Below are 27,819 nucleotides of genomic sequence, written 5' to 3'. Positions count from 1 at the left end.
ACACCATTTCACCCAAAAAAAATAGAGAAATATAAATACCCAAGAAACCTAACTAAGATTTTACATAGTATTAGTGAAATTACGAAATTACGAAAATACTTCCTTATTACCAATATTTCTAAATTCCACAAACCACAACAATACTACCTTGGAATGAAGGTAAGCCTTCGACACAAGACCAAAGTAGAGTTCTATGAAATATCAATAGTTCATGAACCATGTCTTGAATTTTGTATGGAAATCGAATTTCCCTCACAATGCGTCAAAGAACTAAAATAAAGTATCCAACAACAAATAAAGCTTCTCATCGACTCCTTTACTGATTCACACCCATTGGTCTCAAAATCTCGTGTTGTAGAAAGACATCTTAGTCTAGCTATCTTACCTTAAGAGTAGTAAGCGAGTACATGCACACCTACCGGCTAACAAAAATACACTTTGCTTATAAACCCAAGGAGCAGTTGAGAGACAAAATGGTCCTAACATTTGAAGATCAATTCATACATATCTTATTTACTCCACAATTATACAGAGGACAGACAGAAGAGAAGTTGGAAGGTTAATACGACTGTCGGCATTATTATTACTATCTTACCGAACTATACATACAAAAATATATACTAATAATGTATAAAATGAATCAGCATTGCTAGAGGTAGACGCAAACTGCTCCAATAAATCTACCAAATTCGACAATCACATCTCCATCTTGCGATTGTCAGCTTCCAAGGTCCCTGCAAAAGCCAATCGACTACCGCTTTAGATTCATTTCCAATGTCTAAGATAATAGTGTCGCCACTGATTTAATGCAAATAATAATAGCTATTCAATGGGTGCCACATTAACAACTCATTTGTCAAAATTAAACAAGAAACAACATTTCATTTATTGGGGCTTTCTATGGTCTCTTATCTTCGAACTTTTGAGCCCTCTCATTGCTTACTTATCTCCCTAATCTTTATGAACTTATCAAAAGGAAGGAAATTTTACCTTTAAATGGTTGAGATGGAAAAGTAGATTGTTTTCCTTGATGGAACTCCACATTGTAAAAGCTTGGTAAATCAGTCTCCCAAGTAGAAAGGGAAGTTTGGGTTTGCTGTAATAAAATTGTGATCCATATATGAAAGAACGTGTAAAAATCGAAGAGAAAAAGAAAAAAAACATCATTAAATGTTAGAAGAAATTACTGAGAAGCATGAAGAATCCGTGAATATTTCAGGCACGGGCACAGGTGCGGTTGTATTGGTTCTTCCAAGAGACATTTCGGGTGGATATATCTCCATATCCAACCCACAACAATAGATTACTTGTTGCAGCACTGGATTGAACCGAAGGTAATCCGGATCGACTAATTCTGTTAACATCTCGACTTTCGGAAAATCGTCGGTGCAAGATGGAAATATCTGTGCCCAATTATTAACAGAAGAAAAAAAACAAAGTCATATCTCTTTCCATTAATAGTGACACACTCATCCTCATCATTATCCCGAATACTGAAGCGGACAAATCTTTTCTTATTATCTGAATCCAAGTCATTTACGGCCTTTCTGGAAAGGATTTTGTGAACCTCAATCCAACCATACTTCTGAGATGGGAGAAAGAACACAAAATTCCTGGGGATAAGCATATGTTTTCCTAGGGATTCGTAGCATTTTGGCATCTTAGTATTTTTACTTCCTAATAACAGCCCCTATTAACAAATTAAGATAATAATTAACAAGTGTTTATGTGGGGAAGCTCTGTTCTTACCTCTTTTGCGAAGTTGTTGATGTTGATTTCCAACTTGGGATTAACAGCAGCAAGTTTCATGGACAAAAACTGTTGAAAATTGGAACAAAATGAACCCAAAAAACAAAAGTGTAAATTACCCAAAATGCCTCACAAGAACTAGAACAAAATCACACAATAAAAGCTGACTTAAATCTATTATACCTCTACTTGTCTTTGAAGAGATTGAACATAGTTGATGATTTCGTCAAGCATTCCAGCCTTACCTATGATCTTGTTGCATCCGGGAACTAAATCTTGTAAATATTTCATTCTCTCACTTATTTTTTCCCTTCTCACCTTCAAAAAAAAAAAAAAACCATTTTACCCAAAATTAACAAACAGAGCAGAAATAATCCAAAAAAAAAAAAAAAAAATTAATAAAACGGAACCACAACTTACTCTTTCAGCTAAGCTGTGGCTATCGGTGGCCTGGCCACGACGCGCTCGAACATGGATGTAATCTGGCTTCTGTACCTCGGAAACCTTCGAATTCTCTTTAGAATTATCTGGGGAGGTTTCTCTTGTAATGTTGCTGTTGTTGTTGTTGATTTGTTCAGATATCTTGGACTCCATCTCTTCTTCTTTTGCATCTCCTTTGATTTTCTTTCCTTTTGTTTCCTCTGTAACAACATTAACATCAGCCTTTGTGTTATCTGTTTTTCTCTTCTTAGACCTTTCTTTCACAAGAGACGACGCCCTCTTCTCTCTGCCTTTCTCCTCAGCCACCATTGGCGGACTACTGGAAGTCCTTGAAATGGAGTGATCCATATGGGCTGACCCAGACCCAGACCCAGGAGAGACAAATACCGCTCTCTCCTCACTAAAACCTGTTCTGGGTATTGGGTTTATTATCCCAAAATCTGGGTACCCATTTTCCAAATCCGGATTCTCCATCGAAGGGATAGCAAGATCTCTAATAATAATTGAGTCATCATTGATGAGACCACCCTGAAAGTGTTGGGTGGTTGAAGATAGAGGCAAGAAATCGAAATGGGTTTCGTTAAAATAGCTTTGTTCAGACTCCTGATGAGATTTCTGCTGTTGAAGCTGCCATTGCAGTCGAGTTCCTTGCCTCTCAAGCCCTGACATGTCCGTACAATTTCCGGGTAGATTTTCCGGTGTATGTAGCATGTCCGGTAGAGCTCTGTTCATCATCAACAATCAATTCAAGATCACGAGAAGATAGAGCGAGAGAGGGAGAGATAAGAGGAGGTAATGTTGCTATCGTACGCAGTTTGTTTTGAAAAAGCTTTCACACAAAACGCGTGTCCTTGAAAGGTGCTGCTGTTGCTTGCTACCGTACGCTCTGAACCAATGGTATGGATTCTTTCTCTCTTTGTTCGTGGATTCACTCGACTCCAGTGTGAGAAACAAAGTGTTAAAAAGGGTTTTAAAAGTTACATAAATAAGAGTAAACTAATAAAGCGAAAAGGCACCGGATTGTCTGACATCAATTAACCGAGAGTCTGACACAATTAGCCGAAATAGATGATAGGATAGACAACAACTAGGGCAGAGAGCCAGCCATTAAAGGACCAAGGTATCCCCCCCTCCCCTCCCCTCCCCCAGTAAGATGTGGGTCCTACTGACATGACCGCCACGTGGGCATGTTCCGTAGATGGAGAAACCAAAGGAACTGAGAGCCAAATCTCTCTCCCTCTCTCTCTAAATCTATATAGCCAATTAGCCAACCCCCTGAATCATTCCTTCTTGGCCCTCGGTTTACGTCCTCCTTCACATGGGGGGTTCTTCCACGTGGCAGACTTTAGTGCTTTATTGACTGATGACGTGGAGTAAGATTATGACACAGTAATGGTTCGTATTAGTGTTGGGTGTTTAGGGACGGGACAGGACAGCACAGCACACAGAGTGAGAGTGAGAGTGAGAGTGAAGATAGTTGCAACGGCCACCGAAATGCTTACATACTGGGCCGAAGATATTGCGGGTAACAACGGAACTTTCAGCCTAAATATAGTCGGGGTCTTGTTAATGATTCCAGTTCCAATTCCTCTTAAGTATCAAATCCGAACATGACCCAACATGCACTGCCTTCCCCATTTTATGAAATTACTCTCGTTAGGCTTGACATGACATGTGTTATAAGAGAGCCTACAACTACTCTCACAAGAAATTTTATGAGTAAAAATTCTCAAGATGATGTGGTTAGGGAACATAAAGAAAAAGTTTTTTAATATTATTATTATTATCATTTAAACAAAAGTGTATTTCATTATTACATTAAACATACTAGTCTTACTTGATAAGATTTTATATCTTATTAAGGGTCATTTTACCAATATTAAGAATCAAATACTATATATTTTTAAAATTAATAAAAAATAAGTGGAGTAAAAAAAATATAAATAAATAAATAATTTATTAGGAAAAATATTTTCTTTCCAAACTAAAGTTTAATAATTTATTAATTTAAAAATATCTTAAACTATCATTTATATTTTATAGAATTTGATAATAAAAAAATTATAAAAATTTTTAAAAAATTCTAGAAAAAAATGAATAATTTAAATTTTTTAAGTAATTATTAATATATTTAAAATTATATGTTAATGACAGAATAACTAAACATGTCTAAACGGATTAGACGGATTGACACCCAGAACCCAAACCAAATTAGGCTTGACCTAAACCCTCTAACTTTATGTCATTTTCAAGTCGTGTTGAGATTGACACCCCTAGTTGAGACACTCAACGAAGATATTAGAATACGACCAACAACATCTCCTCACTTTAAGAGAGAATATTACCTTGCAATTATATATCTTTAAAGATCTCAACTAACATAGACTCAATCTTGTTCAACTATACAATGATTAGTAGATTTAGTTCAACGTGCATGTATACAAAAAGTTCTAGTGAAGCTTGTAAAAACTAGGGCATCCCCTTGTATATTCTTTCCCACCACCACCTTTTTATTTATCTTAATTATTTACTTAAGTTCAAAAATGGTTGTAGTAACCATCATGGTGTGTGGGGATTACATTTTTTATATCTATAATGTGGTGCCATATGTTGTAAATAACATCCAAACCTTCAACAATGCTACTTTCTAGTAATAAGAAGGAAAATGATGAAATAACATTGAAATTGATATTGTTTTAAACATTGTTGACATGGATGTGTTTATTGAATCATAAATGATTTTCATCAAAATACGAGTGATGAGAAGCATCTATGGTTCTATGAACACCAATGCCCCAAACAATGTCAATTTCAATGTTACTCCAGCATGACTATAATACGAATAGTGAGATTGACCAAGGGAGTGCAATCTACATCTCTCATAAGGACACTTTTAAAATGGCCAAACTTTTAGTGGAATGTTGGGTAATATGATTTAGCCATCAAAATATTTGGGATAATGTAGTAGTATTTTTCACTACTAAATCACATGCATCTTGAGATCACCCTTTGGACGACTGGATCATTCCGCTCCGCACTTGCTTTCTATTTTCCCCTACAACATCAATGCAGTACGTACCAAAGAGCCCCTAGTGCCAAAGTCAATTACACTACGGGAATCTTAACCCAGGCAAAAATCCCTAATACTTACTATTTTTTCCCCTACAACATCAATGCAGTACGTTCCAAAGAACCCCTAGTGCCAAAGTCAATTACACTACGGGAATCTTGGCCCAGGCAAAAATCCCTAATACTTACTATTTTTTCTCCATCCCCCCCCCCCTACAACATCAATGCAGTACGTTCCAAAGAACCCCTAGTGCCAAAGTCAATTACACTAAGGGAATCTTGGCCCAGGCAAAAATCCCTAATACTTACTATTTTAACCCCCCCCCCCCCTACAACATCAATGCAGTACGTTCAAAGAACCCCTAGTGCCAAAGTCAATTACCTAAGGGAATCTTTGCCCAGGCAAAAATCCCTAATACTTACTATTTTTACCCCCCCCCCCATCTCTCTCAAGCGGATCCTTTGTAGCACAAGTGTCCTATAGCTCCTAGTAATAATGTTTGGACTATTGAAAGAGTGTCACATAATCAATACAGTAAAATTTTCACCCTTCAAAAATTGAGAGTTCAATAGCTATTCATTTTTAAAGATGTGGATCTGACACACAAAAAAAAAAAAATTTGTTTTTTTATTTTGTTTTAATTAGATTTAAGTCATGATCACAAAAGGGTTGTGATGTTATTTTTGCATACTACGTGTCTCTCATCTGTGGAGAGAGTGTTATATAGGAAACTTGTGCCATTGAGGATCCGCTTCCCACCCCTTCTTGCCTCAATTTGGTAACTTACCGGTATCATGCTTCTTTTCCATCTTCACAAAAGACTCCATGAGCTAATGAATCTTTTCTCATGGGATCCATAAACACTTATTTAGGTAGATTCAGGAGGGGAGGAGGGGGAATTCCTTATATTTTTCATCTTACAATTTAAATAGATTTGGTGATATTTTCCCGTATGGACTAACAATCATTGAGAAAATAGTTAATTGTTGACTACTTGTGGAAGCTCAGAAGCGATTGAGAGGGTACAGACATATAATTTGGATTGGTGGGAACAAATCCAGAGAGGATGAAAGCAAACATCCATTGTCCTCTCTTGGGCCCTATCATCCCTCCATCTTTCTTAATTAATTTACTCTCCAGTTGCATGCATGAGACCCTACCCTATCTTTCTATTTCATATTGTTTCTATCATTTTCAATGCTCGTTTGATCAATAAAAGTGTAAGTAATATTCTAAAAACGTGATGGGCATTTGTGTAAAAGGAATTGTTGGGCAATTGAGCATTTGCTCATTATTTGTACACAAAACTGTCATTCAAGTGAAATTATAAAATTATAGAGAGGCCTATGTTACATAGGTATTTTTGGTTAAAAAAAATGCCTACAAAATCATAATTAAACAAATAAATAAATGTTATAAGGGTGCTTTTGAAAAAGAGCAAAATAAATGTCAGACAAAATTATCAGGCTGGTTGGCAACTAGAATTGATTTACGGTCAAACTAGAATAACAATTAAAAGCCAATTATGATTTTCTAATCATATAATATAGAGGTCAATTAGGATTTGTTTCTATATTTTGAATCTTGCCATTTTCTATTTAAAGCCAATTAAGATTGATGGAAAGTGTAATTTAAATAAAAGAAAAATAAAAGAAATAAAGTGAAAAATATAAAAGAGGAGATGGTATTTTTTTTTTTTTAGTCTCAGTGATAGCAAACTAGCAATCGACTCCACCACTGAAGAAGAGCTTTGACACAATATGAGGAGAATAACTTTTTATAAAATATTTGAAGTAACAAATATCAACTCCGACTAAGTTTGTATATAGATAATTAAATTTATCGAAATAAAATAATTTAATTAATTTAAGTAATTTTTTTAAATTAATCTCTAATTGATACTTTAGTTATCCTAATTTGAATATGATACTCTAAGATATATTACACAACAACATTCCACTGTAATAGAATACATTGATAATCTTGTAAGAGCAATTTCAACGCACCACCTATCCCACGACCCATTCCACCTCAATTATCATTTTGGGTCGTAAAATAAAAAATAGGGGTCTTCAACATACGACCCACCCACTATTCATTATTTATCATGGGATTTTCACGACTCAAAATGAGTAACTCCACATGACATCTCCATTTTTAGGAAGGAAAAATTCCAGACCGTTGTTTAGGATAATAGTTCAATAAACATTGGTTATAGAGGTGGTTGTCAAATCATTGGTCTTTTCTTGCTCTTTAAAAATTCTAAAAACTAACTTTCAAACCTCCATTCGAGAGCAAATCGAAGTTCAAACCTCTATTAATGATGTTTCAGTACTAAGGATTGAATTAAAAATATATTAAAATATTTATAAATTACCCTTTTGGATAGCACACTTGAAGTGCATACCTTATAAATATTCAAGGTGATTATCCAAAAGCCTATGCCCATAAATGGGTATGGAGATAGTTATCCCGTTAAAGTTGTTCTAATGTATGTCATTATCCTAATCACTTTATATCTTACATTCTACACTCGTTTTAGATTTAATATCTAATAAGATCAAATTTGGTCTTTCTCTTTCTTCATGATCATTTAAAAATAAATAAATAGATTATTTTTTATTTTTTATTTTCTAAAATGGGTGGAGGAAGGTTGACATGAAAAGCTCGGACTTGTGAGTCAATTATTTTTATTAAATTTATGTATATTCTCATCTTATCTTTCTTGGATAAATAGAAATAATGATAGATATGAGATATGGGGATAGCAGCAGATCCCATGTAATGGATTCCTCGTTTTCCCACCCCTCACCCCTCACCCCTCACAATGTAATTAATGTCTTTTAAGATAGTGAAGTGGGCTCCCTCTAAACGATCATGGTTAATCGAGTTTGAATCAGTGAGTGGACTCAAAATGTGTTACCCAATTTTTAACCTCAAGAATCATAGAATAAATTGTTATTTGTTTCGAACTTCAAAATCCTAAATCTTTTTGAAGAACATAAAAAAGTGATAAATTTCAAAATCAAACTGATATTGGACTTTGAAACTACCATTATGTCATGCGTATATATAAAAATTAAACATATTTTAACATAAATAATACAATTAGAAATACATCTATTCAAAGAAAAATACTTCAAATTTTTTGAACTCCACCAAATGAACCAAACATAAAATTAGGTTAAAAATCATGCAAAAATGATTCTCACACGAACAACTCTTTAAAAGCCATACATTGTTCTCTCATTTTGTTCCACCTTAAAAGCCAACTACCTCAACCTATTTATACAAAAGACAACTCTAACCTTAATCATGTAAATTGAAAGAGTCGTTCCAGAGTGACCTCAAGATTGTACCTCATATCACATATCCTGGGGTGAAAGTGTGTAAAAACAATAGATATTTTTGACTCGTATCTTGATGAAAAACATTTATGATTTCTACCCTTGATGCGCTATGTGAGGTACCATCTTTAGGTCACTTCAACATTATTCAAATCGAAAAAAAAAAAAATTAAATAAATTGGATGCAAACAATTAAAATGCACACACAAGCACATCAAAGGTATATTTTGTCAAAAAGAAAATTACTCAAAATGTAATCCAAGAGTCCTACCTATGAGATAAAGAGGAATGGATGTTTTTGTTGAAACCATTTTTATCCTTTTAATGGAAAAAAAAAAAACCCTATATTACATCAAATCTTTACTATTAGTAAGCGTATTTTTTCAAAATAAAAGTTATTCATAATTACAACCCAGAACCCTTCTCTATGAGATATGAGATAAGGACGAATGAGTGTTGAAGACTATATTTATTTTTTCCAAAAAATCCTATATTACATCTTTTATTATTATTATTATTATTATTGAGGTATTTTTGTCAAAACAATTTACAACCATTCCCGAGGTCCTTTGAAATTATGTTGGCTACTTTTTAGTTTTTTAAAATTACAAAAAAATTTCTTTTTATTATATGATTTACAAAATTACCTTAATTAATATTTTAAATTAAAAAAAAAAACTTATAATGTATTAAATGATAAAATATAATATAAATTTATTACAATTTTAAAATTAACTATAAAATAATAATAATAAATAAATCTTGATTTTTGTAATGCCTGTACTAGTATCTATATATAATAAAAGGGTTTTGTTAACGTATGCCCTAAGGACACAAGTTAAAGTGCAATAAATTTACTTTGGGAATAAGCATCCAACGGTATTTTGATAAAAAAAATAAAATAATAATAATTTCTAAAGGTATTTTCAGTACAAAATTCAATTTTCAAAGTGTTTTTATTAGACTTTAACGCGTGCCCTTAAGGCACACACTAACAAGACCCATAATAAAAAAAAGGTTAGTTGCCCCCTTTTCCCTTTGCCTAATATTAGTTTCTTAAGAAATAATGTATTTTTAAGGACAACTTCATTGTTTTTTCTCTTTTCTTCTTTTCAAATATACTTGTAATTTTATTGCTTTTCCTTTTTAAGAATATCCTTTCAACTTTATTAGCATCTTCCCTTTTCTTGATAATACTCATCAAATTTTATTGTCTTTCTATTTTACTTTTTTGATTTCAAATAAGATATGTGTGCCCTATTAGGGAATATTCCAAATTCTTGCTCTCCTTATTTACCCCCTTTTTTTTTTTTAAATTCTTATTATGAATATCGCAATCCTTTTTCTGAGACTAACCTCATGGTAACACACACACTGCCCATTCGAAAAGTCCTACGTGCACTAGTTGAGTTGAGGGTCAACCAGACTTTGGAGGGTGGTCCCAAAGAATTCATTGCTTCATGGGGTTTCGAACACTTGACCTACCTTTCCTTAGGAGGATTGTCTTGCCACTCCCTATATGCCTATCTTCTTATTATTCTTGTTCATTTCAAGGTTTATTATCTTATTTATTCAAATTTGAACTTGGTTTGGTGGTAAAGTACAAACACAGTAAAAAGAGGAAGGACATATCAACCAACGATTGCGGATTAATGGGCTTGATTGTATCCAATTCTATGTGAATTCCCATTATCTCATAGAATTGCCCTTTTATCTTCTTTAGTGATTTTTCATTTTTTTGCATGATTAGTAAACTATTGGACTCCAGCATTTAGTATTATAAGGTTGGAGCCCATAATTTATCTTTCATAAAGCTCATGATAGATTAATTAAATAACCAATCAGGATGTGTGATCTACAAAGAGTGGGAATGGGCCTGTGGACCCAATAGAGAAGACCTCGTGACAAGACACGTGGAGTTGGATAACTTTATTTAATTTTTAGTAGGCATGGATTGGATAACGTTAGCCATCTGTAGTTGTCTGAAATCGATGTCATGAGCGATCAGCAAGATCATTGATCCATCCCCAAAAAGTAAGCTGATTGGTGAATCTTGGCCACTAATTTTGGTCATTTTTTTTTTTAAATGTTCTTTATGGACCCCACGAGTGAGGGAAAAGAAAAATGAAAATGGGCGGAAAAACAATGAGTGACGTGGCATTTTGGGATATGGATCAATAAATCATTAATCATTGTAAATTGCAATTGATCAAGATGAAGACCAATTTAACGGTTCAGATTGAGAGTTGTTTGAAGGATCGTGCGGCAGCTGATAATTCACATAAAACTAAGTCAGGACATCGACTTCCTCAAAGGGAGGTCTGCTCTCTAGAAACTTTCCGGTTTATGTCTAGTCAATGAGTGGGACCCACCATCAGTGGGAAGGTAAATGTGGGCCCAGTTCGTCAGAAGTACGAATGGCGGTTTGTGGCATCTTTGATGATGCGAAGCAATCAGGATAAAAACATTTGACAGCAACGTATCACTCTGGATATCATTAAATGACCAAATTGCCCTCCAAAGCTAAAAATAGAGGGTAATTTAGAAAGTGAAACCCTTTCCTCATGTTAAACATAGTAAGACTTTCGGCCTTGCTAAGGGCGTTTTGCTCAAAATGGACTGTCACATCAGAAATCCAACTCTACAGCACAGCCATATAAGTTTCATCTAAAAACTCAAATACAAATAATAATTTCTTTTGAATGATGCAAGGTCTTTAAAATGATTTGGTTATAGAGTTTTCACATAACTCTCAAATTTAAAAATGAAATTCAATGAAGAAAAATAATTTTTTTTTAAATTCTTAAAATTTCTTTCTCTAAAATCCTGAAATATTGGATCGTGTTTTTGGATGCAAAGAGGTGAGTCAAAGTGATGACATATCCTTTTGGCATAGGTATCATGTGAGAGAGTAAATTAAATGATCTAAAAATCCTTATTTTATCATCTAAAATAAAAATAAAAACCTTGATTTAGTGACCTTCAACCTTATAGTAATAGTAGTAAAGTAGTTTTTATTTTATTTTATCATGAATTTTCAATCTAAGATTTTTTCTTTTTGGTTCTTCAGACTTTAAGAAAAAGATAAGGATTTTGGTGAAGTTACGATAATGGATTTTTTCAAAATCAATCATCTTCAATCTCATAAATAAAATATTTTCCTCTTATCTTTAATTGTAAAATTCTACCTAATTCAACATGTGAAATGAGATAGGATTTTTAGAAAAGTAGAAGATGTTAATTTTTAAAATTTTCACAAATAATGAAGGCAAGGTTGAATACAATGGATTGAAGGTGGAAGAATAAGTAAAAATTAATGTTTTTGGGTAAGGTGTTTTTTTTTTCATGTTTTAGCTAGGCAGGCAAGGGGTTGGTGGTTAGAAAAATCAAAACTAAGTATTTTTGACTAATAACTTAGAATATAGAAAAAGATGCAACTCAATTGTAGTGAAAATAGAAATTTAATGGCGCTAGAGGAAGGGCTTGAACCTTCGACCTTGTGGTTAACAGCCACACGCTCTAACCAACTGAGCTACTCCAGCTGCTTTTATATAATAATATTATATAATAAATTTATATTAGTTAAATTTCCATTAGCCAATAACAAAATAATATGGTGAGATGGGACTCATTGAGATAGACACCAATTAGATGGAAATGGTCTGTGGGGGTGGGGTGGGGGTGGGGGTGACAATGGTATATAGGCAGACAGAAACAAAAGACTTGGAACCCCACAAAGGGGGACCAAAGGGGTGGGGACCTGCTGGACCACCTCCCTCACTCTCCTTTCATGTTGCAAGTTTGGGCTAATTACACCCCCCCCCCCTGGACCACGTGTCCAATAGTGAGAGGCCCACATGACCGTGAAAGATAGAGAGAGAAACACAATAGCACATCATGTATGGCCCATTGTTACAGAGACAAAACTAAGATTCAGAAAAAGATTTTGAGTTTACAAGAATATCAAACATGTGGACTTTCTTTGTTAGATATGAGAAGGAAAAAAATAAAACACTTTGAATAGGATAAGGGAGAGAGACATACATGAGGTTCCAATTTACATACATAGATTCATTTCCTTGATACAACTGAAAAATGCATGAATGTGTAGGTGTAGGTGTAGGTGTGCATAAGTCAAAGACAGCATATGCCAAAATTATGAGGTTCCACCCCAATTCAGCCTCACCCTTCATAATTCGAGCTCAAATTAAAAAAAAAAAAGGGAGAGGCTCTTATAAAATCAGGAAAGTAACAACTACTGAAATTAATTTTTCCTGCAGTTCCATCTAGTTCAATTGGACGGTTGAGAGAGCGTGATATAAAGACCAAATTCCTTCCTTAAAATTTTGGAGATCAATGAACATTCATTTTAAATCCACTTGATCAAGCTGAAAAATGAGTTTTTTTTGTGTGTGTGTGTGTGTGTGTCAAATCTGATCCCAATCATGATTAATACATGATTACTGTGTTAGATTGTATTTTTCACATAATCTCTCCACCATTAATAGAGTACTATAGTGAATTAACGAGGAAAAGAGAACCACAAAGGATCTACTCCTTAAAAAGAGGGAGAAAAGAAAAGACAATAGTTGAAAATTAATCCAAACCCCTCTTTGTGGTAAACATTGGGGCGGACAACTGTTGTGTTATATTAGCATTTTTTTATTTTTTTTTGGGGAGGGGGGTTCAGAGATATTAATGAGAAGCACATAGTTTTTTAGATTGATTGAAGTCTTGGTTTCAAGCATTCCTCAAATGTGAAAATTATTAAAAATAAATAAAAAAGTGCCTCAACCAATTAATTCCAATTGCTTATCAAAATAAAAAGGAAAAACAAAACCCCCAACTAACAGTTTTAAAATGGTGGAAGTTGATGTGGGGGAAAGGGAAGGTCAAGGTATCTTGAGCATATAATACAGTGAAGGTATTAATGAGAAGCACATAGTTTTTTAGATTGATTGAAGTCTTGGTTTCAAGCATTCCTCAAATGTGAAAATTATTAAAAATAAATAAAAAAGTGCCTCAACCAATTAATTCCAATTGCTTATCAAAATAAAAAGGAAAAACAAAACCCCCAACTAACAGTTTTAAAATGGTGGAAGTTGATGTGGGGGAAAGGGAAGGTCAAGGTAAGCATAATAATACAGTGAAGGTAAGTGAGAGGTTGGAGATCATCTTGGGGGTGGGGGGGAAGTGTTACATATGGGTGTATCCCTAAACCCTTTAGCCATGAAGTCGTCTCTTCCAATTACCACTTTTAAAGTGCTTTTGGCTTTGGTCCCCATCCCATCCATTGTCACGAAATCTGTGACTGACATTTAGGGAAGAATGCAAAATTCTTTTTTCCTTTCTAAAAGGATAAAAAAATTAGGTTTATCTATGACAGTAATGCTTCTTATAAATAACAACATTGATTTGTGGTCCAAAGGACCTTGGTCACAATCATGGTTTCAAAACTCGTCCGAGACCGAGACGTATCACCCAGCAACGAAACGGGCGTACTAGTCAATGTATCGGATGAGATGCAAAATCCACATTCATTTTTCTCATTGTTGAACGAGGCGTCTCAAACATATCGGAAAACTCTTGTGAGACGACTCGGTCTTGTCCCCAAACGAGACGTCAAAACAAGTTTTAAAACCATGGTCACACATGATCAACCTTTACACAATCAGAATGTACAAACATGAAAATATTTATTTTCCCATAATAGGGGGAAAAACAGTAGCTATGAGAATAGTGAAGCAGGTTTAATTTTAATGTGGAGATGCACTAAGGTTGGGCTTAAAGATCTTTGGGGTGTGCCATGTGAGGCATAATGAAAGGGGGGGTATCAGTTAGACATAAGAGTCCTTAAATTTGATTGGGTTTTTCAAGTATAGGGTTCTCCAACTATAAAGATGATGGGAAGAAAGTCATTTAGGTTTATGATGGTGTTTGGTAGTCAATATGGTTTTTGAGAGAGCTATCAAAAAGAAAAAAAATAAATAAAAAAGCAGGGATGGGAGGGATGGAAATTCTCATGTTGAAAGTGGTCTAAAAGACATTTTTGGCCATAACAGATTGGTTCTATCTCACATAAAGGGGAGGGGAGTGCACAAAAGCATTGTCTTTCAAATCAAATTTCATTTCAATAGGGAATTTCTTCAAACTAAAAGATTTTGAGGATATCTTTATAGGAATCAAAGAAACCAACATTTCAAAGACTGGGAGGATTGTTTCTTTGAAAAAAGAAAAAAAATCCTTACTTTATCCCTGAAAACACGTTCCTTTTCCATCTTTGCTTTTGTTAAAAATAAGGAAAGTCAGGGTTCTTCGCATGGGGGTGCTACTAGAGTGTCCCCTCTATGTGATGTCATGGGTTCAATCCCAGGACATGCACGTCTGACTGACTGGTTCTATAGTCCCAACTTAAAACCATCCCTAGTACTAGAGAAAAAAAATATATATATATATTACAGAAAATGCAACAAAATTACATGTATTCAAACAAATATTTTCATATAATCCCTATGTACAATAATGCACAACTATATTGTAAAACATATGGATGAACTTCTATGCAAATTATATATGGATTGTGTGCGTGTGTGTGTGTGTGTGTGTGTGCAAGCAATGGGTCAAACAGGTTCAGCGTGTAAACAGGTTCAACGAGTTTTGAACTCAGGTTGTAGGTCGCGGTATTAACACTCCACAACTTTACCAACTTAGCCAAGTTATTGGCAGCTTCACATGCACATTACCACACATTCACCCCTCAAACCTACTTACTTCAGAAAATCTCTCAAGAAAATTGAATCTGTTCTAACAGCATCATCATCTAAGTTACGATTTGGGGTCAGTTAAATAAACGTATTCCTTCATTCCAATTTGTCAAGAACCACATCTTCTACTACTGAAAATGTGTTCATATCTACTTTTCAGCATCTAAATCCACATTTTTTTTTAACCGTTCTCTTGCATTTTTAGAACTTTCAGCTTGATTATTTCTTCTAATTGTGACTGTAATTAACCTTCATTGAACATGCCCTTAATCAACTTTTTCTTTGCTTTATCATCTATTGGAAGTTGGAACTTGGAACTACTATTTATTTATTTTTCCCGAATTCCTTCATTTCTAGTTTTATCTTTCATGGTCTTTCCAGTCATCCATCTCTTCCACACTCAACTTGTTAACATGTCCTATATCAGAAGCATCAAATTTGACTTGAAATGTCAACAACCTGACTACTCACATAAATATCAGGAAATACATTCTTGTTAGGTATAAAGCCAGCAAAACCAGCTCAAATAACATCTACAACTAACCAAACTAACTGTCAATCCATGTGGGAATCACTACAAACAGCCCAACACAGTCATTCATCTAAAAAAAACAAAATCAACTCAGGAGATCAGGCTAGATAAAAAATTTACAAGAAAATCCACTTTTGGCACACCCTGAGCTCTACAATGCCAGCCACTCGAATTGGGACATGTTCAAAAGAGGGTCAAAGATCTGGGTTTTGAGAATATTCGGATTTTCCTTCCAAAAAACCCATGAGCCTTGGAGGATGGCTGCTTTTCAGTAAAGCAGATACCAGAATTGCATGACAATTCAGTGGGCGGTGGCAAACTTTCTGGAGAATCACTACATCTAATCTCTCTCAAGAGCTGAAGTAATTTCATTGCACTTTCCTTCCCTTTGGAATTGCCGTTAACGGACATATGTACTAGAGAAGGGATAACACCCTCCTTCAAGACCAACTCACAATACTCAAAATGGTGAGAACATAACATAAGGAGAACGGCCACTGCATGTTCTTGTTCTTCGCGAGTGCCCGTCTCGAGTAGTTCCACGATGGAAGTGATGCACCCATTGGCTTCAGCCACAGCAATCCTACCTTCTTCAGAATCGCATAAATTTTTCAGAATTTTTATGCAATCTCCTGCCAGTGCCAGTAGGTTATCACCTAAAAGATAAATCAATTTCGGGATGCACCCCAAGTATAGAACATGAGACCCGATGTTGCTGTATGAGGATAAATTATATAGTACTTTAATTGCAGGACCTTGGAATTCTCTTGTTTGGGAGTCGAGGATCTTTATGATGGAAGGAAGAGCACCGGATGCCACAATGCTGGATATACAACACGGACTGGCAGACAACACTTGCATAATCGCCAGAGCTTCTTCAGTGATTTCGGAATCAAGAAAAGAAGCCAAAATATAAAATATATCTTCACATAAGGATGGTATTTCGTTCCTGCACATAATAGGAGAAAATGGGTTGGTTCATTATGGACGGAATGGTAAATAGGGCATTTTTTGTTATAAAATGATATATTAGAAAATATATATTGAAGGAAGCATTAAAAACTAGCAGCGGGAGCAGGGAGCAGAAAATATAGATGTAAAAAAATAATGGGTACAAAATAATATATGTGATTCAGGCCAGAGAAAAATTATGGGTATGAGCCAAAACTACATGATATTGGCCAATTCAAACCAATTCATGTATGTACTAGCAAAGTTAAATTTTGTATTAGCTGACTTAGCCAAAGTTATCTGAAATTACAATGGGTTGCGTAAGTCATATCAGACTTCTACCAAGAACATGAAATTCTTATGCAATCAAACACCACAGAAAAATATGATCGAAGTATAAAATGAGAGATGTACAAATCATAACTAACAAAAGAAAACAAATTACCTGCTATTGCTCACAAATATCAAAAGCATCTCAGCTCCAACTTTCTGTGCCTTTACATCATAACGGTCACATGCATCCTTCAAAAATTTAAGCATTGATTCGACAAAACTACTAGAGAGCATAAAATCGAGTGCTTGACCATTTTCTTTCAAATGGTTTTTGACATCCTCCACTGCTTTGCATTGTGAATCCCAAGGAAGTCCACTGAGTTTAGAGAGAGTGTCTGAATTCATTCCCTGGCTAAAATTCAAAGATTGACATATTGGAGGATCATCATTCATCTCAGGGGAACCCAAATTTGAGCTATTTACAATCTTAATCTGCGATGAATCCGAACTAGCAACTGAAGAGCCAAAAGATATACTGCTGTCATAAATTCGAATAGGCACGTCATTTAGAGAACTGCTAAAGCTAGCGATGGAACTAGATGAGGAAGATTTCCATGAGTAAACTGATGTATGAATTGGTTGTGAAGATGGGTCTGCAATACTTATTCCTTGCTTCTGACACCACTTTGAAATAAGATCCTTCATGACAGAGTTTGGAGTAATAGAAAGATGTGACAACTTCTTTTGAGTCTTTGGACATGTATCGTGTCCATCATTGAACCATTTCTCTATAGACACCCTTTCAAATGTTTGACCAGAAGATATGACAACGGGATCGTACATGAGTTTCAATGATATGGGGCATCTGAATTCCTCAGGAGGAATGGATCTACTAGAATCATCAACTTGATCATCGGGCACCGCAATAGACTGATCGTGTGCAGCACCATTGCGGGCAGAACGGGTGCTCGAACATGGACCTTCGTACTGAGCACTGGGATTCATTGTTTGCTCACCCCTTATTGATTTTCCATACTTCCTCACGAGGTATAAGAGGTACTTCAGAATCCTCTCCTTTGTCTGGTCAGCATCGCTGAGTTTAACAAGTAGCTTCTTAATTGCTCTTCTCTCTATCAAAAGAGCCTTTTGGGATGTAATATGGAGTCTCAAGGCTGCAATCTCAAAAGCCTCAAATTCGGAAGCTTCTGTTGAATCTGATGCTTGACGGAGCAATGCTAATAGAACCTTGCCAGCCTTTTCTTCAGAATGTCCCATAATAAACTTCACACTTCTAAGACCATCAACAATTGCAGAGATCTGTAGATGGAGTTTAAGTTTTTTTAATTCTTTTAACAAAATAGGGCTCCAAAAAAATAATAAAGCTCACTTGTTAAGGGAAAGGTGAAAAAAACCAGAAGTATATGCTTTTAAGCGTGGATGTGGAGACATTAGTCTCAGGTAATCTATATACTGTTTATTTTCTCCATGGTTTAAAATATAGTTTCGATGTTTCAGGTTTCTCAAAAACTGAAATGATACCAAAACATTGCTGTTCGAAACATTCAAAATAAGTCTTTCAGACGATACACGGGCCAACATGGGGGTTTCTCAAATATTACCTAAATATGGAGGGAGGTTCCCTAAATCGTTAGTCTTTGAAAAGGAGACTGAAGTCAAGTGCATGTCATTGGTTTGAAAACACGGGTCTGATCTCTCTCAGTTCTTTTAATGAACAGGATTTTCAAACTATAGAGCGAAAGGGGGAAAATGTTGTTCTTCTCTAATTCAGAAATCACTTTATTTCACCTCCCAAAGAATCAATGTTCAAAAGAACAAAGAGATCGACAAACCTGCGCAGCCAACAGCAATGGAACCAAATTTTGAATTTGACTTAAACTTTGTTCCAATGCATTTCGTACTCTTTCACATCTCAACATTATTGCATCTCCTGTGATTGCCTGAGAATTTTTCATGGAAGCATGGTTATTCATACATTGACAGCAAAAGGTAAAATATTTGCATGAGTAGATATATTACGAATAGGAAGAAAAAATATTAGCTAAGAAAATAATACTTTTTTGCAAGAACAAATGGACCCCCTCCCCACCACACACCAAAAATAAAAGGATAGAACTAAGAAAAATATTAAAATAAATTGATTTAAAAAAAAAAAAATTGTAAAAGCATACCAAGTAGAGCTTGCTAGACTCAGTGCAATGTTGAAGAAGTAACTTGGCTTTCTCCATTGCAAGATTTAGAGAGCACAGAGATTCTAATCCTGAATTACATCTTGGTCGAGCTGATTCTATGGCTGGGAATATCTGAGAGATTCTATCAACAAATTTCATCAGCTCCGTGCACATTAAAGAATGCATCTGCGGTCACAGAATAAGGTTTGATAAGATGATGCCAAGATAGTAACATAGGACAAGTGAAACTAATATAAAAATAGTATTGATACAAACAACTTATTTGATTTGAACCTAGACAGCCTTATACCATTCTACTCTAATATATTCTTACATGATCTTCGATGCCAACCATTTATAGCTAACTTAATTTAAATCTCATACTCATGGTTACTTGTGGCTCATAACATGCAACTAACCCTTAATTTATAGCAGTTTCAAGAGTCTGCATATAATTGTGTTAAGTAAGAAGAGATTTTACAACTTCAGTGATGGCAACAGACCTTATTCAAGGTAAACTGGAAAAGGTTAAAAAAAAATGGGGGAGTATGCTTATCTTTATGCCAGACGAATATTGCAGCATTTCTGCAACTTCGGCCGCATCACTCCCCATCCAATAACAAAGTGTCCTCGATCTGGACATCGAATTACCAGTTTATAGCAAACTTAATTTAAATCTCATACTCATGGTTACTTGTGGCTCATAACATGCAACTAACCCTTAATTTATAGCAGTTTCAAGAGTTTGCATATTAATTGTGTTAAGTAAGAAGAGATTTTACAACTTCAGTGATGGCAACAGACCTTATTCAAGGTAAACTGGAAAAGGTTAAAAAAAATTGGGGGAGTATGCTTACCTTTATGCCAGAGGAATATTGCAGCATTTCTGCAACTTCGGCTGCATCACTCCCCATCCAATAACAAAGTGTCCTCGATCTGGACATTGAATTACCAGTTTGAACAGACATAGTCAGCATTTCTTAGACTAATATCTATATTTATAAGCAAACATAATAAAATATTAGCCACGTGGTATCTATCAAATTAAGATATTACAAATGTAAAAGAGTTTCTCAATTGGATATGATTTAAGGCATTCATGTTCATGTCTTTCTTCTCATCCTCATTCATGGCTATACGTTTCCACTTACCGACATTTACAGCTACCCATAGTACTAAGTACTAACAAGTAACAACCATGAACACAAAGGTGTGTTTGTATGCAGATTGTGTTCCCTAATCCTAACAGAGGTCAATCCTTATTGCTCTGAGAGGAATCCACTTTTTATGCAAAATGAAGTGCAAGCAAGAAATGGTGCAAAATGTACAAAAATGTGGGTCGAGTGGGAACCTTACTCTTTGACCTCCTTCAGATAAATCCTATGTTAAGGCCAGGTACCGTTCTAATGGAGCAGATAACCTCCAACCGGCAAACCCCCTAAGTTAACAAACTCAATGGTATTCTTACATCAAATTTCACTATTTCAAACCATATAATGATTGTCTCCGGGCTTGACCAGTAATCTTCACTACATCCACATTCTATTTTCACCAAGGAATCCCTAACCTTCACCTGAAAATGATCTCTATTTAAAGGTATTGGACATAAGATCCAAGTCATTTGGGTTAGGATTTAATTTGCATTCCAAGATTTTAATAACACTGTTTTTTGATATAATTTTAAATGGAGAACAGCTGGCAACCTTTTATATTTCAATTGCAATAATAGCATCAGAACTTAACCTAGTCCTCAGAAACTTCTTTATTTTATTTATTTATTTTCATTCTTTCTTTTTGGGTGGAGGTGGTGGTGGGTGGGTGTGGGTTCAGCAAATAAATGGCAGTCCTAGCTATCAATATGTATCGTCTTGGACCATCAGTAATGATTTTTCTTTAGAGTTCGGCCATTTGATCGATCCACTTACTTCTATTATGTCAATATTAATCACTACTGTGGGAATAATGGTTCTTATTTATTTGTTGGATGGATGGATGGGTGGGTGGGTGGGTAGGTGGGGGTCGGAAAGCAGGGTATTACCAACATGCAAAGACATGACCACCTCAAATATTACCATCTGTATCTTTCTTAAGGTCTCCCACCTATTAGTGATTACTGATTACAAAAAAGTTGTGAAAAATTCAATTATAGCTTTTCTTGATCCATAGGGACAAGTGTCACGTGTTCATCGTGAAGCAAGCGAATTACAGGAAGCTCACACATAATGGCTTCAGCTGTAAAACACTACTTATATGGATGCATACCTACTCAAAAAATCATAACTCTTACTTTCCATTTAATGAATTCTCAGAAAATTTAAAATAAAATAAAATAAAATATAAGAATAAGTGAAAGGGAAAATTCGAACAATACCAACGTGCTGAAATAAGTTCATGTGATGCACCATAAGCCAAAACAGCATACGACTTAGGGGATAATAAGTCTAAACTCAAGCTCATTTGTATCATAATCTAAGAACTTCACAACAAAAGCAGCTATTTGAAGTGATTTCACATTGACCCATTTCACTGATCCTTGACAGCCAAATTGAAACATGAAAAATGCATAGAATTTGTTATCGACATCAAGATCATGAACTCACAAGCAAATTCAATCCATAGGGAGTTAAATTTCTTAAAGTAGTCTATATTACAAACCATAAATGTTCAAGTTCAATATGTAAAATTAGAATACGGGCGATTACCACTTGTTATCTAGTCTAAGAAGAAAATTAGAGCAAAAGATAAAGTAAGAAGTCTAACCCAGACCCAGCTTTGTGGAAAGCTTCTGATTCTTGAGAGTAAAGATTCACTAGCTTTGTTTCCTCGCACTTTATGCAAATAATCACAAAAACCCAATCCACAAGAGACTCCAATTATGAAAGATCACTCCACTACTCAATTACCCAACTGGAAGACCACAAGAAAGAATTCCCTCAAATTAACATTTTCTGACAAATAACTTTAGGTTCTACAGTGTCTTAGCATACAGAACTTCTAGATAAGAACCAAAGATGAATCCTGACCACATGACCCTTTCGTCCGAACAACCCAATCTCTCAAAATGGTAGATTTCAAAACCTCAGAACAATTTCTTGATAATAAATCAAGATCAGAAGTAAAGCAGAAAAGATTGAAAACAAACCCATTAAAGAGCCAAGGAAGTAATTCTAGTTAGTCCAGAAACAAAAGTATGGTATTGAAGAAAAGAAGATAAACCCAAAAGAGAACAACTAAAATGAACAACATAATATTTATGAAGGTGGAACAAGGTTTGTTTCTCAGAAGAACAAAGTCAGTAGAAGTCGTCAACGACTTAGGTAGAGAGAAAGGAAGAGGAAGACAGTGAGAGATAGTGTTTTGGGTCTCAGTAAAACATCCCAACAGCTGAGATTTACTTTCAAGACCAACACCCATCCCTCTCTCTCTCTCTCTCTCTCTCTCTCCATCTCCACAGGAGTCTTTGTCGAAAGTCTCTCCGCAGCCGTCCTTGTCGAACGTTCTTACAACCCATTTATTTTGAAGAATCGAAACCCCACTGAAAAATATATATATTAAAAGGTTTAAAACAATTTCTCAAAAGAAGATTATTCCACCACACATTACCATTGTTCAAGGGCTTTCTAAATCTAGACTGTAGATTGTCCCTCCAAACCTTCTCACTGAAGTACTGGATTCTTCTTTTTTGTTTCTTTGCCACGTGGAGTGATGACATGGACAATCCAGACCATCCATTGGATAGAAATTTCTCAAGTATCACTCTTGGGTACGGCATAGAATGGGTCGGACTTGACGAGAAATCTGAGTCATTTGAAAATCAAATTTAACAGATTTGAAATCTATTAATAGATTAGATTGAAATAAAAATTGGTCGAATATGATTTAATGTCCCTTGAGTTGACATTACCCGGCCCAAACTGGCTTAACTGAATATAGGGTTATTTTTAACGTGAAATGCAATACAACCTAAATCGACGGATTTGGATATGGTGTTAACTAGAATGATTTGAATCGGATATGAATATGGGTCCGAATTCAAAATTTTATCCGGATCTACGTATGGATATACTTTGATCCAACTGGTTCTGACATTTTATGCTGTACTCTTAGGCTTAAAGAGAATTTCATTGTCTTCAAAATCCAATAAATTTGCAATACATGCATTCATTAGCAATCATGATAATTGCATTGATTTAGTTTGTCTTGGGCTCCACCAACCACATATAATGAGTGACGGTGTCAATGGGTGCCCAATTGTCCGATTGTCTAATGTACCTAAAATCAATTAGTCAATTTTGTGCCCGAATGTTGACCCAAAACATTTCTAAGCTCTAGGTAATCATTTTGGGGAACTGATAAGAATTGAGTCTCCTTTGGTATACAATGGGTAACCAATTCATAAGCCTCTGGGAAGATTTAGTTGTCAATTAAATATTGATCAAGATAAATAACTTTAGCTTAAATTATTAGAATCTAAAGATAAAAAGTACTTTTATTTTTTTTAGTGTTGATTTTTGACACCCCCTCTGACCCATGCCCCTTGGCGTGGCATGGGCTAGAATCATAGAATTTTTCCCTTGGGATACACAATTGTACATCCTCATAATACGTGCAGTTGTGTATCCTGAGGAAAAGAATTTGTAGTCTAGCACATGCCATGCCAGGGAGCATGTGTCAAATGAGGGTGTCAAAAAATCATGACTCTTTTTTTTTTTTTCTACTCTTTTTTGTGTAAATGTTCATTCACAATTTTCTTTCCTTCTTAATTTCAACTATAAACGAACATTCCATATCCAAAATTTCTAAGATTTTCTTATCAGTTTGATTTGGTTGAAGAATCCATCGTTGGTATTAACTATCAAGTGAAAAATTACATGTTAGATTTTTTTTAATTAAAAAACAATTGTCTATTATATCAAGTACCTGGTTGATAACAATGAGTATTAGATCTTTTTAGACTCATTTTTTATTCCAACGATCCATACACCAAATCGGAATCGATATTTATATAGATTCCAATTATAGATATATGTGGAATCGAACCAAACTCAACCCATAAGGGTGTTTAACCAAAATCGAAATCGGAATCGAAAACTCCGGTTCCAATTCCCATTTTATTGGAACTGGTTAGAGTCAGGTCTAAAATGGAACCAAAGCAATAAGAATCAGAACCGTCAAGTTCAATCTGATGGGTTATATAAAGTTCTAACTGGTTATAGATGATTTAAGGAATATTTTTATTTCAAATTTAATGCATATTATATAAAGTTTTTCAATTTTTCATATAAATTATGGATTGAAACTTAAAACAAGCTATCTCTTTTAAAAATTTATTACTTATAAAGAAGATAAATTTTTATTTTTTGAAAAATTCATTAACTTGTATCTTTTGTATATCAAAAGATAGTATATCAATTTTTTTGAAGGAAAAATGTTTTATAATTATTTTAAATACTTTTCTTTTCTCATCCGATTCTTGAGAATCAGAATCGATGGGTACCCATGTTTTTTGTAGTTTCAATTCTATTATTTTGAAAGCAAAATCAACAAGAATTCGAGTCGAAAAAATTACGATAGTTATGATTTTAAGTGACTTAGGAACCAAACCAGAACCGACCCATTGACATTTGACACCCCTACCCCCTAACTAATAAATCCCCATTCCATTTAAGGGGTTTGTTTTCCTTGTTCATAGAATTAGTCTCTTTTTCTTTCTTTCTTGTGTTTTTAGAAGAAAAAAAATTTATATGCTCTTTTTTTCTTTCATAGTTGGGATGTTGATTTTGATTAAGAATTTCTTTGGTGTGCCTAAATAAATTTCTACAAGATTACGACCCACTTTCATCCATAATGACTTAATTAGCGTCTCTTTATTTGACCTAAAGTTTATAGACTGCAAAGTAAGGCCAATAAGGAAGGAACCTTCTATTATATATTAGGGAAATGTTCAGCACCAAACATTTTATATCTGATGGAGGAAAGAAACAGTTAATCTTACCCAACCGAATTACCCCTACATCCACCAACCACACACCAGAAGAGTACAAAAGAAAAAAGTCAATAAAAGAAAAAAAATAGAGAAAAAGATTGGCAATTGGTACGTACGCTTTCTCCTTGACTCACTCTTTCAAATACTTAGAACTTGAAAACCCAACAACAAATATATTTTATTTAATTCGAATTTTTAAGCCTTTATGTAGAAACTAACCTATCAATCAAGAACTTGTGAAATTTGTATTATCATGTGGGCCCATTATGGTATTGGGGTGAAGTAATCTTGTGGGCCCAAGATGTTGTGGAGATATTATCATTAGAGTGGACAATTACTATAAAAAAAAATATGGATTAGGAGTTAGGATCAACCATTTTAATCAAACTATTCTATACACATCCAATCATGTATGAAGCTATTTGGCGTTTGACATTAATCAACACTGCACAAGAATTCAAATATAGGAATGGTACAACGGCAAAGGCGTCTAACTTTGAAACAGAAAGATAAAATATAAATTATTGTACGAGATAAATCTGTTAATTAATCTAGACCCTATATGTGTCTAGATCTAAGAGAAGTTCGATGACCGAGTTGGATATTTTTGCCCAAACTTGTGGTACATGTAAAGATCAGTAATTCTATTCAACACGGTTTGGCTGAATGAGCAAAGTCCCTACCCATCTATTCTTTCCTACAGAGATAGTTTTCCATTTTGTAGGAATTTTTCCTTTATCCATCTGAAGAATTTAGAAGGGGATAAATTCCAATCCTCACGAATAAGGAAAATGGGTGAAGTGTTGAGGTGGGAGATTAAGGAAAGATGAGAGCCTATCATCACGGGTTGAATTGTTCGAGGTAAAACGACAAAAAAAAAACTTTCACAATTATCATAGTAATATCAAAGAATGTTTTGAAGTAATTTGATTCAAAATAAAGTTTGGATATAAATTTTAACATTTAAAATCAAAACAAAAAATCATGAATATTTCATTTTTTATAATAAAATAATTTTTAAACCATAGATGATTAAAAACTAAGGAAGATAAAAAATTAAAATTAATGTATCTAGAAAAATGTATTAATCTCGGGTACGATTATACCAATTCAAATTCACTGGATCCCATTAGAACTCCGCAGTTATCGTGAGTTCAATACCCAGCATGAGCATTAATTCCTTAGAAACTACTTGTGAGGGCACATGTAATGTGCAAGTGTTGCATGTACCCCAAGATTAGTCCTTGGACAAGACCAAGGTATTTGGACTGGGCAAAGCTCAGATACATGCTCAATCCGTTGTCTACAAGTATACCTGATTATTAAAAAAATGTATTAACCCATTTACTGGAGATTAACTAAGAGTTGATCAAAATAGGGATAGTGCACAAGAAGTATTTATTACAATAACAAGAAGTACTAATTACAACAAATGCGGGTAATATGAAAGTATAAGGGTCTGAAAGAGCAAAGGGGAGATAAATAGAGAAAAGCTAGTTAAAGTAGTTGAAAAAAGACTAACACAATTAAATTAACTAAATAAATTAATTTACAAGAAATTGAATAGAAAAGAAAGATTTACTAAGATCATCCTTTTAAAGTATAATTGAGATTACTTCTGAATCGTGCTCTTAGGCTTTGATTTGTGGGTTGTCTATCTTTTTGCCCCAAGTTTCCATCTCTTAAGATCGTTTTTTTTATTTAACTCATCTTACTCATCAGACACATGATTTCTAAAAGCTCATTTGAGTTCCGCTTTTATAACTTTTCGCAACCTATCTCCATTATTATTGGAGTAACATGAATAAATTTTGATTAAAAGATAATTCTATGATAATACCAAGTTCATATCTTACAATATGTATATATAGTGAAACCTCAATCACCATCACCTAGGGACATAACCTACAATGGAGAACCGCGTAATATTTATGTCAAGTACATATATTGATTTGTCTTTGATATCTCTTTCTTTAAGTTGTGTGGTTGATTTCCATGTGCGAAAAGTCTTGCAAAGTCGAGATAACATTTTTTAATGAAAGCGCTCCCTGTTTATAAAACAGGTAAGGTTAGAAGGTCTAAAAACACATGTTTTGTGCAAGGAACTATTTTTATTTCCTTATGAATAAAGTTATTGATTTTAAGAAGGCAATCACTTTCAAAGTAATTAGGAAGAACCCCACCTTAATAGATCAATAATATTTAATTGTGCAGACCAAATTTAGGTAGAAAATATTGGAAATTCCCTTTCACACTCAATTTTATAAATAGATTAATACAAATAATTTTAAATTTTTGATAAAAAATAATTAACTTTTAACACTTTAAATATTTATTTTATAAATAAAATTATATTTTATTTTATTTCATTTTTTTGTGTGATTTTTTATTTTAAAATTTTATTTATAAAATAAATAGTTTTGTTTCATTTGTCGTGTGCTAGTAAATAGAATTTTAAAGAGAGATTAAGAAAATGATTTGTCATTAATAAAGAAAAATCAAAAGTGTCAACAAATT

At 34.3% G+C, this 27,819-nt stretch overlaps 2 protein-coding genes and 1 non-coding gene across 6 annotated transcripts; all 3 read right to left on the bottom strand.

The window, feature by feature from the left end:
• Nucleotides 1–485: 485 nt before the first annotated feature.
• On the bottom strand, nt 486–3,324 carry LOC147407363 (uncharacterized). The gene is made up of 6 exons (XM_086435895.1): nt 2,170–3,324; nt 1,933–2,067; nt 1,750–1,818; nt 1,188–1,403; nt 991–1,096; nt 486–734 (listed from the first exon to the last, which is right to left on the bottom strand). The coding sequence occupies exons 1-6, from the start codon at nt 2,923–2,925 to the stop codon at nt 697–699; spliced, it is 1,320 nt and encodes a 439-aa protein (XP_086292021.1). The 5' UTR covers nt 2,926–3,324; the 3' UTR covers nt 486–696.
• Nucleotides 3,325–12,075: 8,751 nt separating this feature from the next.
• Nucleotides 12,076–12,149, bottom strand: TRNAN-GUU (transfer RNA asparagine (anticodon GUU)). Its single transcript has one exon. It is a non-coding gene; the product is annotated as a tRNA-Asn (tRNA).
• Nucleotides 12,150–15,814: 3,665 nt separating this feature from the next.
• Nucleotides 15,815–22,839, bottom strand: LOC147407361 (ARM repeat superfamily protein). 4 transcript variants are annotated; one of them, XM_086435894.1, is made up of 7 exons: nt 22,077–22,839; nt 20,174–20,252; nt 19,875–19,951; nt 19,317–19,504; nt 18,978–19,085; nt 17,300–18,444; nt 15,815–16,852 (listed from the first exon to the last, which is right to left on the bottom strand). In XM_086435894.1, exons 3-7 carry the CDS (start codon nt 19,927–19,929, stop codon nt 16,087–16,089), a joined length of 2,262 nt encoding a protein of 753 aa, XP_086292020.1. In that variant the 5' UTR covers nt 19,930–19,951; nt 20,174–20,252; nt 22,077–22,839; the 3' UTR covers nt 15,815–16,086. The 4 variants fall into 4 exon arrangements, with proteins under 4 accessions (XP_086292020.1, XP_086292019.1, XP_086292017.1 ...); XM_086435893.1 differs by lacking the exon at nt 20,174–20,252; XM_086435891.1 differs by lacking the exon at nt 19,875–19,951 and having other exon boundaries at nt 19,317–19,502; nt 22,077–22,838.
• Nucleotides 22,840–27,819: the final 4,980 nt, after the last annotated feature.

Source organism: Akebia trifoliata, chromosome 3 (assembly GCF_017979445.1).
Source record: "Akebia trifoliata isolate Shusen 1 chromosome 3, ASM1797944v1, whole genome shotgun sequence".
NCBI lineage: Eukaryota > Viridiplantae > Streptophyta > Magnoliopsida > Ranunculales > Lardizabalaceae > Akebia > Akebia trifoliata.
The sequence above is the reverse complement of the archived record's forward strand: the minus strand, read 5'-3'. Positions and strand labels throughout refer to the sequence as shown.

Bases quoted from the DNA above. Each gene is read 5' to 3' on its own strand.
- LOC147407363 (XM_086435895.1), bottom strand. From the start codon at position 2,925: ATGATGAACAGAGCTCTACCGGACATGCTACATACACCGGAAAATCTA. The intron at 2,068-2,169 runs GTAAGTTGTGGT...TTTTTTTTGAAG, and splicing joins GCCACAGCTTAGCTGAAAGA to GTGAGAAGGGAAAAAATAAG. The intron at 1,097-1,187 runs GTAATTTCTTCT...ATTTTATTACAG, and splicing joins CGGATTCTTCATGCTTCTCA to CAAACCCAAACTTCCCTTTC.
- LOC147407361 (XM_086435894.1), bottom strand. From the start codon at position 19,929: ATGGGGAGTGATGCGGCCGAAGTTGCAGAAATGCTGCAATATTCGTCT. The intron at 19,505-19,874 runs AGATAAGCATAC...TTCTGTGACCGC, and splicing joins GCAATATTCGTCTGGCATAA to AGATGCATTCTTTAATGTGC. The intron at 18,445-18,977 runs GTTTGTCGATCT...CTCCATCTACAG, and splicing joins CATTGCTGTTGGCTGCGCAG to ATCTCTGCAATTGTTGATGG.